This window comes from Ammodytes marinus (genome assembly GCF_949987685.1).
Source record: "Ammodytes marinus genome assembly, chromosome: 2".
NCBI classification, from domain to species: domain Eukaryota; kingdom Metazoa; phylum Chordata; class Actinopteri; order Uranoscopiformes; family Ammodytidae; genus Ammodytes; species Ammodytes marinus.
The window spans coordinates 16,375,198-16,390,935 of NC_137231.1; the positions used below are offsets into that span (position 1 = coordinate 16,375,198).

Genomic DNA, 15,738 nt, shown 5'->3' on the forward strand with positions numbered 1-15,738 from the left:
AATCCCACTGCCACTACCCAGGCAACCAATATTGAACATTCACTCTTGACAACACGATTTTATATCATTAGCTGACATAACTGGTTTCTTTGCTGTAGTAACTCCCAAAGTCTTCTGCAGCTGTGGCTAACACAGAGCCATACACCCACATGCCCCTTGGTGAGAGCTTGGCAGCAAAGTGCAGGCAAACTATCAGATTGCCAAAAGACAAAAAGTGCACAGCGAAAAGCAGAAACTAATGGCCGATTGTGACACCGCAGTGTATAATGATCTATTTCCTCATGATGATTTCCAGTGTATGTTGTACTATAATTTTAACTTAGTTTCACTCAAAAGAAGTTGGACTTTTATGCAAGAGACAGAAGATTCCAGTCAAAATAATAATAAATATATTAATAATAACAATAATAATAATAATAATAATAATAATAATAATAATAATAATAATAATAATAATAATAATAATAATAATAATAATAATAATAATAATAAAACAATAATAAAACAATAATAAAACTTTGAGTCAGACTAACTCATTAAGAAAGCTTCTAACAGAGGTAAGGCTCAAAACTTAAAAGGCTACAGAGCGCATTGTTTGATGAGATAAGGATAAGGTTGAGGTGTTCTAGAGACGTCACTTCCCTATCTATGCTGCTGGGTGGCTCCTACCCCTCTTCTGGCTGCCTCATGCCTCTGTGGGCAGCCCTAGAGGCGCCAGTCGGCTGATAAGGGTGCTCCCTGTGAAATTCTTTAGCGTGACTTGTATCCTGGATGTCCTGAGCCTGCACCCAGCTTCGTTCCATTAGTCCTGGAGCACACCTCTTAACTTGTGACAGTCCACAAGCTGCTGAACCCAGTACGTAAGTTCCCTGGACATGCTTTTGAAAATCCTGGAGGGACCTTGACTTCCCTGATGAAGAAAAGGTTCTTGTGGTCTGTCCAGTTAACACATGGATGGAAGGGAAGTGTCCTCCAGCCTATGTCTCCACTCTTCCAATATCAGCTTTATACCCAACAGCTCCTTGTTAGCAAATATGTAATTCCTCTCTTCAGTTTGAGTTTCCTCAAGAAAAAAATACAACAATGCAACTAGTTGACTTTCTTCAATGCAAGACAGGATGGCTGCCACTGATAGATCCAAAGCATCCAAATCCGCAACAAAGGAGCGGTTAGTGTCGGGGTGGACCAGGACTAGTGCTGACAAGAATGTATTAGTAAGGTGCAACTGTTTTTTCGGGCCTATGGATCCTGGGAGATCCTGGAGTCAAAGTTATGATAAGGGCAACAACATAAATGTTATTTCGTATGAATTTGCGAATGGCAGAGGGCAAACCCAAAAAAGTGTTGCACCTGTAACAGTGTAGAAAGGTGAGGCCTCTCCTGGACTGCTTTTCCCTTGCCCTGATCCATCTAAATGCCTGAAGAGAAGATGATATAACCCAGGGAAGACACTGGTGGTATGGACTTCAAGATGATGCTGACCCAGCCTCTGGAGCACTGTCTGGACTTGATTTGCATGTTCTTCAAAACTATTTGAAAAGACCAATATGTTATCCAGGTAGACACAATTCTGTTAAACAGATCCCTGAGAATATCATTAACAAATCCTTGAAAAATGCTGGGGCACTTAACGGCAAACCGAAAGGCATGACCTGATACTCACAATGACCACTTGGGGATTTAAATGCCATTTTCCATTTGTCTCCTTGTCTGCTTCTAATCGAATATAAGCTTTGCACAAGCTTAGTGAAGACTAGTTTTTTGGACTCACTCAAATGCAGAGGACAGAAAAAGTAAAGGGTACCTGTTCTTGGAACCTTGTTCAGGCCACGATAATCAATGCAAGGATTCAGACTCATGTCACTTTTTTCCACAAAATGAGCACAAAAAACAGCTCCAGCTGGTTAATTGGAAGGATGGATGAAACTGTACCAGAGAACCTTTATGATGTTTATCTCCATGGATAAGGATACTGGTTCAGAGAGGAAGAACCATTTGAATCTTACTGGTTCCAGGGGGGAGTTGGATGGCACAGCCTGAAGGATGATGAGGTGGCTGAACGGTAGCTCTCTGATTGCCAAAGACAACTGCCATGGAGGTATCTGAGATCTCAGAGATATCCTTGGGAACAGCAACGGTAGACTGGCTTGTTATGACTGTAGAAACATAGAATATACGGTAAGCACAGCAGGTATTAAAGCATTTGTCACCCTAGGAGATTAGAGCAGCTGTAGCATAAATTAACTTTGTGAGAGGGAGAAAACATTTTTAACTTTGAGAGATAACCATGGGTAGCCAGGAATAAGAGGGTTCAGAAGAGACTCGAGAATGACTAGGGTAATGTATTTTCAGTGAACAGGTTTACCATCTACAGTATGTGCCCCAAACTTCATGGAACATGTGGTTAAGGTAATAGGCAGTTGCTTAGCAAGAGATCAATCCTAAAATGTAGCCAGTGTTCCTGAGTCCACCAGTGCTTCCAGATGATGAGAACTCACATTCCTAGTCTGGCGTGAAGCCGCAGACAGTTGTGTGGATACAGAAAAGACAGAGTATCAGTCAGAGTCTCCCCAACCTCTGTTGACTGTTTGGATTTCCCGACAGCTCAGGACAGACACTTTATTCTCTGTTCCAGTCCTTGAATCCTTTTGTTTGATTTGGATAGCCAGAGAAACTTGCCACTGCTGTTCCCATAAAGCAGTAGACAACTCAGACAGCAGGGAAATTGCATGATACCTTAGCTTATTTAGTTATGAAGGATAATGACTATAGTTTAAAAAATAATGACCACTGAGTCAAAAAGCGCCTTCACAGACCAGGGTTTCCATCACAGCTGGGTACATTGAATCTGAGTTTTACAAAACTGATGATTGGCTGAGGTCCAGTTGTAAGAGGAACATGTAGTACCAACAGTGGTGTGTCTCCAGGAGTATAGAGTGCAAGTGGAAGTAGCAATGTTCTTAAAGTCTCTCAAACTATTTCCAGAGACTTGGATAGTTGTTGCAGTAACGTATTATGAGTCCTTAGCATTGCTGCTTGATTGGCCAGGTCTTCTTGCAATATGAGATTGATTTCAGGTGTTGTTGGTGGTTCTTCTTCTCCATCCTATGTCAGCTTCTGTTCTGGCAGAGTCACGATGGTATTAGCTTTATGAATGTAATAACTTGATTATCAAAGTGCCTTCAGCTGTCAGATAAATGCACTGGTGTAAAGGCATCACACGTTATATAAAATGAATGGAAATTAGCATTTAAGTTGTTTATTTTTCTTGTCTGGGAATTTTTTTTTGAAACTCTTGGGTTTCTTAACTGGTTAATTGTGGTATGTGTGTTTCTGTGTCAAAGTAAGCAGACGGATGAAATGTCCCATCATAGAAGCAAAGTTCTATTACACTGCAGCCATCCTGGCAGGCATGTAGTCATTGCACATATGTCACACAGCCAGAGAAGCCAAGCAAAGGTCCCCCTTGTGTGGAGCCATTTCCAATTAGGATTCAATGACAGAGAATATAAAAACTAAAAATTAAAAGGAAACATATTTTAATCTTCTTGATCTAATATGGAGGGGATGGGACTGTGACACACCAGTTGTGTGGCGTCAGAGCAGCTTGGTAATCATTTAACACATTTTCTTTCTTATTCCACCCAGACCTTTTAACGGCTCAGTCTCTCGTATCATTGTTTCATCACTGTTTTATTACCAGGAGCAAACAGCATGTAATTCCCACCTCAGCTTTAGAAATGTCTCTGGTCTAATCACATGTTGAATTGTTGAAGATAATGAGGAACACATGTTTGGCGGTGGCTTATGTGAATCTGACTAATGTGGTTTAACTCACTCTTATTCAGCTTTGACATTTTCCTATCAAGCCTTTTATATGAGACAACATGAAAGGTCCAGAAAGTCACCTTTCGGACACTACGCACCATCCTGCCTCCAAAGGGCGGGACCCAAGGACCCGTCCAAGAGCTTAACATTCAGCCTGCAGAGAGCCAGCTGTGAATGTGCTCACTGAGACTTGGCTCTTACATAGGAGGAACATGTAGGAGATTCTGGGTGGGACTCTCAGCCTCGAGACATTCATTTTACATCTCTACAGGCCAGTACATTCTGTACTCCCAAATCTTCATATATACAGATGCATAAGATCGTAAAGTATTAAGAAATCTGCAAATTTGGACACACATGCTAACCAATGTGATTTGTTGATGCTTGAGCAGGCTTGCTGGCTTAACGATATTGCCAATACCGGACATGAGGTTTTCATGGAGATGGCGATTACTAATCGCCAGTTGAGCTTGTTTTGCAATAGGTTGCTTGCCAAATTGAGTGTGATAAATTCACTCTCTCATCACTAAGCACCGGAATTAACCCTGTGCTGTCTAACACAGGACAGATATGGTAAAGTCCTGCAGAAATAACATCAGCTGTAGTAGCGATTGTGTTGCATTTCATCAGTCAAATTTCATTATCAGAAAATAATGAAACCCCTTTATGTTTAGTTGAAATCTCACAATGACTTTTGGCCATGCAGGTGCTCCAAACCCGGAACCACATTTCTCTTATGAACTGCCAAGCTCTTTCAAATACAATTATTTTGACCACTGAAAATATTTACAGTTTCGTAATGTGGATTAGATGTCTCTTAATGAATAGGCTTCCCATATAATGCCAAGTTATTATTTTAGTTGATTGTACTGTTCTCGTTTACACACCCATGCACACAGTATCTACCTTGTACAAGCATTGCTAAGGCTGCTATGCTCTATTCTGCTTAGTCAAGCTTGCTTTTATACAGCAATCTTGCCAATCAACAGTAAACCTGCTACTACAATAACTTTGAAACTTTCACAGACGGTCATGGTGCTTTGGGTGATTGCAGCCCCTGTTTAAACTCACAGTCTGTGTCTAGAATTGCTGTGCATTCACACTGGGGCCATACATGTTTATAATTTCACCCTGGGTACTGGTCCTATGGCAGTCTTATGTAACAGTACCTTATGTCTCCAGATGATTGAAGAATCCAAGGCAAGGGCAGAGGGGATGTGCCCAAGGAAAGCTAGGACTTTAACATACACAAAGGAGGCCCATCATGTATTCTGTTGTGATCTCTGCGGGTTTGAGGGATTTACAGACGAGGCAGAAGAGAAAAAGACAGAGAAAGAGAGAAAGAAAACTGTTAGGTATGTTCCAGCTGTAACAACTCCAGTGATAAAGTGATGCAGGGCAGCATCGGCAGCATGTTTCTCTACTCCCAGCCCTACCAGCCTTCAAAGACAATCTGGACGGCTGGGAAAACGTTTAGAACCTGTGCTCATGTGCAGGATCAAAATAGACTTTTTTCAGATTTCAATTGTATAAAGGAAACCTTTAGATGAGTTTGTAAAATTATTTTGGGTAAAAAGTTAAACTATATCAACATATTAACAACATACTGTATATTAAGCGTAATTAATGTTAGCTCGGCCTCAATTGGCTACAACATTACTGTAATAGTAAAATTAAATATTTATAATTGAATTATGTATGATACAAGAGTACATTTTGTTGCTACTTTTGTAGTTAAGTAAAATGATCCACCACCACTGTGGGGAGGGTGGGTATAAACTGGCTTGTTCAGATGTTAGGAATGTTCCATCCTTGAATGTATGTGCTTCACAAATGCTAGGGGAAAAAAGAAAGGGGAGAGAAGTGAGAGTCATCAATAAAATAAGCAAATGAAGAAACAAGTATGACTAAGTATGACTTGTAGGCACACATTTAGTATACATCACCTTTATGAAACTTTTACCTTTAATGGTCATTCATCTGATTTACATACTGTATAAGCCAACAGGGCAGCAAAGTGACTACACTACACTTCTATGAGGTGTGTGTGTGTGTGTGTGTATGTGTGCATAGCCGGCCCGAGGCATAAGTGAACTAAGCGGTCGCTTAGGGCCCCCGACCCTGTGTTTGATATTAACATCATATTATGTAAATGTAAGTTATCATACAAAAAAGGAATAAAATGGTCTAGATAATTAATAGCCTAAAAATGTAATCAGTTCATCTGGGAAGTAATCCGAAATGATCTGATCATGTCACGTTCACATCCATGTACAATTGGAAATGGGGCTGCCCTCAGTTGCCCATGCACTGTGTATAGTCTATAGCCTAGTTCAGCCTTGTCTGTGGAAAAAGAGATACAGTAGCTGGACAACAGAGTTATTCTGCTTAGTTCCTCTCACTGCATTTAAATGCATTCATTATATTACAGAGAAGTATGTCCCGTAAAAGAAAAAGAGCTCCAAGCCCAACCCATAGGACCCTCCATAATATTTTATTTTATATTAATATTTTTATGGAAAATCCATGTGTCCTTCTTCAATAGCCTATAATTCATCTGACCCAGTGTCTCCAAATTATTTGTTCACACAACATTTTTCAGATGTAGCCTCTTAATTTTCCTCTCAAAGTGCACCAGATTCATGCATTTCACTTTAAAAAGGTTAAAAAAATCTCCCGGGGGGGGCACACCCCCAGACCCCCTTAGGAGGGTCTGAATCTTGGCTGTCTAATATTTTCACACAGCTGCACAGTGGAGGCACTAGCGGAAAACACTGGGTGTGTGAATTATATTTAACAAAGATCTATAGTTTCAGCAGTGCTAACATTGGAGAGGGGCTCCCTAATCATATTTCGCTTAGGGCCCCATGAAGGCTTGGGCCGGCTCTGGTATTTCACTTCATTGTATTCCTCACAGAAAAACTCTTAAATGTAATACACATGCTATGGATTATCATATGCAAAATAATTGTCTGGGGTTTAGCTGAATCCTTCTTTCTGCCTATTCAAAAAAGAAAGTGGCAAAGGGGAGCCAAGTATATAGCTGTACATAGTGATGAGGGGAAGGGGAGTGGTCTCAACCATGCTAATCTACAATAAAAGGCACTTGTCTGGACTTTGTAGGCGCCCAAACTTTCCGGTAGCACCAGAGGAGGCTGCTGCACCAAGGCAGACAGAAAGAGGCACAGTTAGAGGAAAACAAATTAAAAGAAAAAAAATAGTTTAAGTTTTAAATTGGCTTTCCTAAACATTTTCAAAGCTTAGATAATTGTGTGCAGTTATCTTTCACATTTTTATATTTGTGACTTAATTGGAGAGGGCCCTTTGTGTGAAAAAAGACAAAATGAGGAGTCTGCCGTGCATCACAATTATCTCGCTGATCCTGACTGGCAGTGTATACAGTCAGGGGACAAACCCTACTTCACCACCAGGTAAGATTTCATTTATTTTAAAACATGTGTGTCTTCACAAGAGAATGAGCTGTGTAAGGGACCTGAGCAAAGTGGTACCACAATGTAGGATTGTGAAACAACACGGTCATTGTAGCAGTAGGTAACAAATTAGTCTCTGGGGTAACGGACGGACGGACGGACACACACACACACACACACACACACACACACACACACTCACACAGTGTGTGACTCACCATTGACTCATAGACTTTCTGCATACAGACCACCACAGCATCGACTTGTTGCTGAAAACTCTAAATCACCCAGTCATTCACAAAGGCTCTCTGCACACAACTGAATGAAGACCACACCATCAATATGAATGGTTGTACCCTTAAAATGGGTCACAGATGCCTCAGTGGCTGAAACAGACTGGGCTACCAGTGCTTGTGCGTTTTTTGGCTGTACATTCTTATGGAGTGCAGAAATAGTCAAAAATGTCCTACTGTAGAGGCTTGACCTTTTCTCTTTTTATCACTTTTCTGTCATCTTCTTACTTTGACAGACATAAAATGTAGACCTAGAAAATATGTCTTATCTGAGATGACCTGCACTCATCATGAGTCCTATAAACTTCATATTCACACCTGCCAAAAGGATGACACGCTGAGATGGACATTTAATACACTTTCAGCAGCCCTGCAAGCTGACTCAGTAGATGTCAAATTAGGGGTGGCTCAGCCCTCCTCTTGCAAGATGGGAGGACATGATTTTTATGTGGGAAGAATAGTTTCACTGTGGGCAGAGATTATCTTTTTAATTCAAACATTACAAACTGTTCCCAATTGCTAGTGATGTCAGTGTGTGTGTGTGTGTGTGTGTGTGACTCTCCAGTACATGTATGTTGCATTGGCTCACCTCCGGCCAGCTCAATCATTATTCCTTACAGTAGAGCTTCTATAAGGCATATGAGCAGTGTTTTCTCTGTCTGTTCACGGGGTGTTGCCCGTCCTTATGGCGTCTGACTCACTCTGGCACTGGCAGCGTTTGGGAATCCGCCAAGGTAACAGGCAGCCTGACGGGAGTGAAGTTAAGATTAACGACCCAGAGCCAAATGTATAGAGCCCCACGCTGAACAGCAGCCAAATTACTCTCTTTTTCCCTGTGAGGTAATAGTCTGTTAACTCAAATGCATACAGTAGTTGTTGGTTACTGAGGCTTGGCCTCGTTGCTAGGGCTGGATGGGAAAAAGAGATTGGCTGGAAACTGTTTTAGGCTGGGGGGCTGAGTTGAAAACGTTCAGTATTTAGGCAATGAGATTAGATGTTAATGGAGCATTGTTTGGTGCATTTCTGTTAATTTACAAATAACGATTAAAGTCGGATGTACCGTACCGTAACGCTGAATGACTGCATATGTGTACCCATGTGAGAAATAAATCACCTAGCTCTGCGTCTGTGCTTGTTCTGCACAACAGAAAGCAGGAAAGAGTTTGTTGGAATTGCTATGTACGTAGGAGTTGGCCTGCTGTGTTTGTCCCAGCTGTGCTTGTTAATGTCTTCTCCATATTGACACAAGCGGGGCAGCAGCTGACGGGGACAAAGCTGTGGGATGTGTTAAATCATCTCATGGCTAGCTGCTCTGTCAGAGGGCGTGGCACATTGTGCACACACATATATAGAAAAGCAATAGCTGATCTCTGATACATTCCCATCCTCTGATATTGTAGAGGAGGGATTTAAAGCCAATTAAACCTTTTTCCATTCAGTATCTTAAAGCAAAAACACCCCTCAGGGGTTTGACAGCATAATTACACTCTTGTAGTTTCAGAATATAGAGGCCACTGAAAAGTCTTGGACCACTCTATTGTTTTTGTTAATTTATAGTTTGGTGTTACAGAGAAGCAGATGTTTCCAATTGCTTGCTTATACAACTTTTAACAGAATGAGAGAACATTGTGCTAAGTCATAAATGGCAGTAGGACTTGGCTGCAGCTCATTCTTTGTCATGGACATTTACTACGCTGCTAGGATTTCAGTCCCAACTGTCCTACTCCACAAAAGAAACACATATTAGACCATTCAGAATTATTTGAAAACCGATCTAAGTTAAGGGGCAATTTGACACCACCTTTGACCTCAATGAGTCCTATTTAAATACTGTAGGTTGTGGTTTGAGTTGTGGCAAAGAAAAAAAACGGTTTCCTTCTCTAGGCTAAGTACACACAACAGGCTGTAGCTTTGAAAGTGTGTTGTGCCCCTCATGGCTGGGGCCACAGAATCCTGTGGGACATTTGTCTGCTGGTAACTGCAGGAGCAGGAAAGACTGTGGTATTCCTATCAACATGCCTGCCTTCCTGTCTGCTATGTCTCTTGGGCATCGTCGCCTTCAAGGTTACTCCAGAATATATGATCATGTCCAAGAGACCTATGATCTATGAGGTATAAAGTTAGTATCTATACAGCCATTTGCAAGCTCCTTCTCAGCGCTATTGTGTGCACTGTCATGTTTAACCATTCTCCTCCTTCTGCCTCCCATTGCAGGACCGACCACACCCATCGGTTGGTTTGAGTCTCTGGAAAGAACAATGTGTGCATGAGATAGTACACCAAACCACTTTATGCTATCATGGCATCACATCTGGTGAGCCGTTGTTGACGACATCATCGCCTTCACCTTTGACAGGGTGTTTAAAGAGCAGTTTAGTCATCCTGGACCCTCGGGTTTCATTCACTGGATGCAACAGCTACCCATGTATGCAATGTATGAGGCACTGAGTCATTCCTCACAGGAAAGGGAGATCTTGTCTAGACTGCATTTACACTGAAAGACATAAGGAATTAGAAGTGGCACAAGGGGGTTTCCTAGCTCATAAAATACCTGTCATCTTCTTGACCCGACAAGATGCAAGTGAGGCTGCTGGGCGTGGTGATCGGGTAACAGAGGTAGTCTCTGGCATGTATGAATGATTGCAGACTTATAAAAGATGGACAAGGGGCAACATGTTGGACTGAAGGGTATTAGGTCTGTCAGCAGTGCTTCTGCTAATTAAATCCTTCTGTGGGAGAGCTCAATACTAATGATCTGAGCACGACTGAACAAAGTCCAGACACGCGTCTGCCGTGTGGTTAGACTGGAGGATTGGGACTGTTTACCCATGAAGTTGATTAAAACTTGTTTCAGTTCCCCCCCCCCCCCTCTGTGTGTGTGCATGTGGGTTGGAGTTGGGGGTGGAGGGGTTGTGGGTTGATAAGAATGGAAGGCAGCAAGCCAGTGGTTCCTATTATTTCCTGTATTGCCCATGTGGTAAACGTTTTCCCTGTTAAAGTATTCCAGTCATGGTTCTGGTGTCAACACAAATGCTGGCATCCTCAGTCAGAAAGGAGAGACAGACTGGTTTAGTCACAGTCACAGATCATCGATATTGTTATAAACAACAAGAAAAGGAAAAAAGCTAACGAAAAAGAATCTACAGTAAATGAACATTTACAGTACTTGCTCACAAACTTCTTCTATGCTTAAAAATATAATTGCCCACAAAAAAGGAGAAAAAAAAGCGTTGCGGGTTGGAGGATAATCGATGATCGATATTAAGTAAGAGAAAACATAAATTTAGAAATATAGCAGTTCAGTGTTTTTTAAGGAATAGACGTTGCAATCATTTTTAATGTAGCCTAATAACCATATTACTTTACAAGTCCATTGTATAGGGTTAGACTCCACTAACAAGGTTGGTTATTGAAGGCTGTACCTGCGGTGGTGGGGGTTAGGGGTCATGTACATTCATCCATCTGGTGTTTATTATTGCCCAGTGGTTGGGATCTCCCTAACTAAGCAAACCCTGTGAGGTCTTAACATGGAGGTTAAGAAGGCTGTGGGAAACCCCGGTGAGACACAAATGACCTGCCACTTTTAAGTTAAAGGGTGGCCTAGTTTGTATAGAGAGGGAAGAAAGGGTGTGCACAGAGCGCAGAAGAATAAATAATGATGACAGGTAGATTCTGTAAATCTTTACCAACATTATCTGCTGTCTCGTCCTGTTATTCACTCTGTGACTTACATACTAATCACATGGAGCGGATGAAAGATAAGCACTTCATCATGAGGTTTATTGCTAACAGAGCCAGAGGTTTATAAGTGCCAAAAGTGACAAGAGCAGGAAACAGACTGAAGAGGACGATTGGATCCACATGCGTAAGACTGGCCGTTGTCCAATAATGTATTTGAAAAACCAAATCCCATGTCTTTTTGATATTTTCGTGAGAGAAAATGCTTTTGACTGTAACTGTGTATGTGTTTGAGTCTGTAGTAAAATACATGTTATACAATGCCAAAGCTTGCTATGGAAAAATAAACTTAAAGGTGCTACGAGGAACTTTCTAATAATCATGAACAACATCATTTTTCCTCTGATGATCATAAATGACATTTAACTGCAAACGAGACCATCAGTGCAAAGCATGCTATTTTCATACAGTTTTTCTTAATGCCTTTGTCATGGGTATGCTCACCCAGGAACAACAGCTGGGGTAGTAAAAACGCTACCGCTTTTGTCCAAAGGGGATGCAAAAATTAACAAAAACTGAAAGGTCCTCGGAGCACCTTTAATATTGTTCTAATTTATATAAACAATACATTATATTTTTCAGTGTTCATTACCAAACCAAACAAAGGTTATATCATGGGTTCCTCTTTTCCAGTCAAGGCTGTTGCTGAACTAGGTGCCAATGTCACCCTTCCCTGCCGGCTCCTGTCCAAGGACCCCATGTCCTTGGGTATCCGAGTGAAATGGACCAAGGTGTCAGATGATGAAGCACTGAATGAGGATGTGCTTGTTTCAATGGGATTCCACAAGAAGACCTATGGAAGCTTCGAGGGCCGTGTGTTTTTGCAGGAGCTCAACGATGAAGATGCCTCCCTTGTTATAAGTGACGTCTCAAAGAATGACATGGGAAAATACCGCTGTGAGATCATCAACGGGGAGGAAGACATCTTGCAAGAGATTATGTTGGAAGTGGAAGGTGGTAACACTGATGGTAAATCTATTTTTGTTTTTAAATGTATGTAGACACTTAGGAAGCCTATGAATGCAAACACACTAAATTATAAATGTACAGCTATCAGCCAGCTGTAATACCAGTTATTTAATGTGTTCTTCCCTTCTTAAATATTCACAGTACATCATATTTCCCAACAGTGTTTGTCTTTCTAGCTTTTCCAAAACATCCACTTTCTTTCCTTGTGAAAAAAGAAAGACAAAAGAACTGACAGCTTGTGCTGATTTAACCAAACCACTCCAATGGTTTAGTCATGATAACAACTGAATTGTGTTTTAATGCTTAGTAAACAGACACACATTTTCCATCTTTTGACTCGTTCATAATATTTTATGATCGCTTCTTTAAAAAGTGTCCTACAAAGAGAAACTGCATTTCATGCAAGTTAGGGTTATTTACATTTTCATGCATTTCTGCAAAGCGAGCATGGTGACATGTTGGCGTCTGTGCCAGTTATGTTCCACCTTTTTTGATGGTTATTCACATGTGTGAATGATCATCCGGGTGGAGGATGCAAACCACATGTAAATGATAGACTATTTTGGAATAAAATATACAGCTGGCTATTGTGGTTATCATGAAATACATTTGATAAAGTACTGAGGTAAGAAAGGAACCATGATTTAACTTGGTCAGCAGGACCAGGTACATATTTCTCTTGAATTAGATTGCACAGTTGTTTAGATTCACTTTTTAATTAGAGTAATACTTCTGATTGGCTCCAGCTCTTTGGAGTACTTTAATCTGTTATGCAGCGGAACTCAACGCCTAGTATGTGGGAGTATATCTTTTCTTCCATGCAGAGTGATAAAAAGTACAAAATTAATGAGTTAGCGAACTGCTCATCATATCCATTTAATCTCTTTTGCCTCACCCAGGTGTTGTATACCCATACTACCCTCATGCGGGCCGCTACAACCTGAACTTCCGTGATGCCGAGCAGGCCTGTTTGGACCAGAATTCTACTGTTGCCACTTTTGATCAGCTGTTTCAGGCCTTCAAGGACGGCCTGGACTGGTGCAATGCTGGCTGGCTGGCTGATGGCACTGTGCAGTATCCCATCACCAAACCCAGAGCGCCTTGTGGGGGGACCAACAATGGGCCTGGCCTCAGAACCTATGGCCGCCAAGACAAAGAGATGGGCCGCTACGATGCGTTCTGCTTTTCTTCTGCACTCAATGGTGAGTTTCTTTATTTGCTGGTCCATTAGCTTGGATCATTATCTTTGTCATTCAGTATTTTTTCGGTGGCCAAGGAACACATTGCAATTCATGATTTTGTTTAAAATGTTCCATGTATGGCCTTACTCATCAGACCAATATAATAAAAAATGGGAAATATACTTTAAGCTACTTGAATCTGTCCATCAAAAAGATATGGTCCTTCTCCTGACCATCTGTTATGCTTCCCTTATTGTCAGGACGTTTCTATTGGCTGGTACAACCCGACAGGCTTACCTTTGATGAGGCCGTGCAGGCATGCATAGATGATGGTGCAGAGATCGCCAAGGTTGGCCACATGCATGCTGCCTGGAAACTCGAGGGCTTCGATCGTTGCGACGCTGGTTGGTTGGCTGACGGAAGTGTCCGCTACCCTATCTCAAGGCCCCGCAAGAACTGCAGCCCCACAGAAGCTGCTGTGCGCTTAATTGGATTTGAAGACAAAATGCAAAAGTCTTACGGTGTTTACTGCTTCAAGGCCTGATGGGCTAGTTAGGGGTAGGGAAGCCATTACCACCAAAGAGCAACAAAAACCACAACCAATAAAATCAACAATAAAGCATATCAGCTTTTGGATCTTAACTAGCATGAACTCAATACCTTTATGAAACTGTGATAACCTTTTTCAATTAATAAGAAACAAATATTCATATTACACTCATATGCAACAAATGACAATAAAGTTTGTAGCCATTTCATTTTGTTTTTCTCTAACTGTGCATCCACTTATTGCACACAACAGACTGTTGTGTAAAAGGCAAAAGTAAGAGGGACATGACAGTGACAAGAACTTGAAGCTTTAGTTGTCCTTTACAGAATGATAGGATTCATCAAGTTCAAGATTAAAAGCATTTATGCTCATGCGCAGATGAAATTTGCTGCTTTCAATTTGGCAAAATGACAAAATTATTTGTTATTTTATGCATTTATACAATATGACATCAATGAATTATCTTAGATTGTTACAGTCATGAACATGACGTGGCTACCACTGTTGGGCTATGACTATATGCATGTGCATACAACAAGAAAATGAATGTATATTTGTTGATGGACTGTGACCTATTGTGCATTCAAAGCTCCCATTAGATCAACTCCCAATGACAATTTGAAAAGACATTTTTACTAGCCTTATGCCTTATGTAGTATGTTTGTTTTATTAGTTTAACAAAGTGTTTTTTACTTTATTTCTGTTCATTTTTTTAACATGTTTCTAATTTGCCTTTTTAAAGAACAAAAATACAGATTGTGTCACTTGCAGATACTTTTTTGTGAATCGTATTTTTTTTTTGTAAATTGAATTTTTTTTGACAACTTACTCCTGGCAGATACTAAATTGCAAGATATCAGCCAGATAGTGAAAGCAGAATAAGTACAGATATTTCCATTTTGCCCAAAATACTACCTTTACCCAAACACAATCCTGATATTCTATTATTTGCAGCAATTCCGTGAGATGGGCATCTAATACTACAGTATGTACAACTTTTAAAGACCTGAATAATACTGATAATCACTTTTACTCGCAAGTAAGAATCCATTGACAGTCATGCTGTGGTGACTGGATATGATTAAGTGTTTGAAGATACAGAATTAAAAACAACAAAAATGACATGTGGACCACATTGATCATGCAATGTGAAGGTGGGTCACAACTAGCCTTTGTAGGTACCACTTACAAAAGTAATTTGATGTTTTGTTTTGCTTCTTTTTACAATATCCCTTTTTACTTTTTCTAACCCTGGACACATGGTACTTACTGCAGTTAACGTGCAGTAATATGGTGATGCATTGTTTATAAAAGCAAACTTAAAAATGTCTGTTACACTTGCATTTGTACACACGTGTTCATGAAAAAAGGTGAAGGTATTTTTGTATTTGATTACCATGTACCTTTTTCAACAAAGCTGTTTGAAATAAAGAATACAACTTTTAAATCAGTTTTGTCCCTTTTTCAACAATGAACATTTTAATTTTCACTCGAAATCAAATCAGAATTTATAATTTGGAGATACAAAGGGCCATATATCTGGCATAAACCCATGTCGCTTAAAGGATTTAAGATGAGGCTCTTCTCACGTGCATGTGTTCTTAGGCATTTTATATTCAGTGCCAGGGTTAGACAAAGGGAACAGTACCACAGTCTTTAAGAGTGCTGGTGGGAAGGGGTGGGAATGGGGTCAGATTTAGGTTGATACAGCAGTTAAAAAGCAGACAAATGGTAATCTGTGTGATGCC

At 40.6% G+C, this 15,738-nt stretch overlaps 1 protein-coding gene across 1 annotated transcript; it reads left to right on the plus strand.

The window, feature by feature from the left end:
* Positions 1 to 6,962: 6,962 nt before the first annotated feature.
* LOC307265176 (hyaluronan and proteoglycan link protein 1-like) lies at positions 6,963 to 15,437 on the plus strand. Its single transcript, XM_080046793.1, has 4 exons — positions 6,963 to 7,259; positions 11,924 to 12,259; positions 13,159 to 13,461; positions 13,701 to 15,437. The coding sequence occupies exons 1-4, from the start codon at positions 7,172 to 7,174 to the stop codon at positions 13,982 to 13,984; spliced, it is 1,011 nt and encodes a 336-aa protein (XP_079902919.1). The 5' UTR covers positions 6,963 to 7,171; the 3' UTR covers positions 13,985 to 15,437.
* Positions 15,438 to 15,738: the final 301 nt, after the last annotated feature.

Excerpts from the sequence above, each read along its gene's own strand:
- LOC307265176 (XM_080046793.1), top strand. The coding sequence starts at position 7,172 with ATGAGGAGTCTGCCGTGCATCACAATTATCTCGCTGATCCTGACTGGC. Across the intron at positions 7,260-11,923 it reads AAACCCTACTTCACCACCAG|TCAAGGCTGTTGCTGAACTA; the intron begins GTAAGATTTCAT and ends CCTCTTTTCCAG. Across the intron at positions 12,260-13,158 it reads GGAAGGTGGTAACACTGATG|GTGTTGTATACCCATACTAC; the intron begins GTAAATCTATTT and ends TGCCTCACCCAG.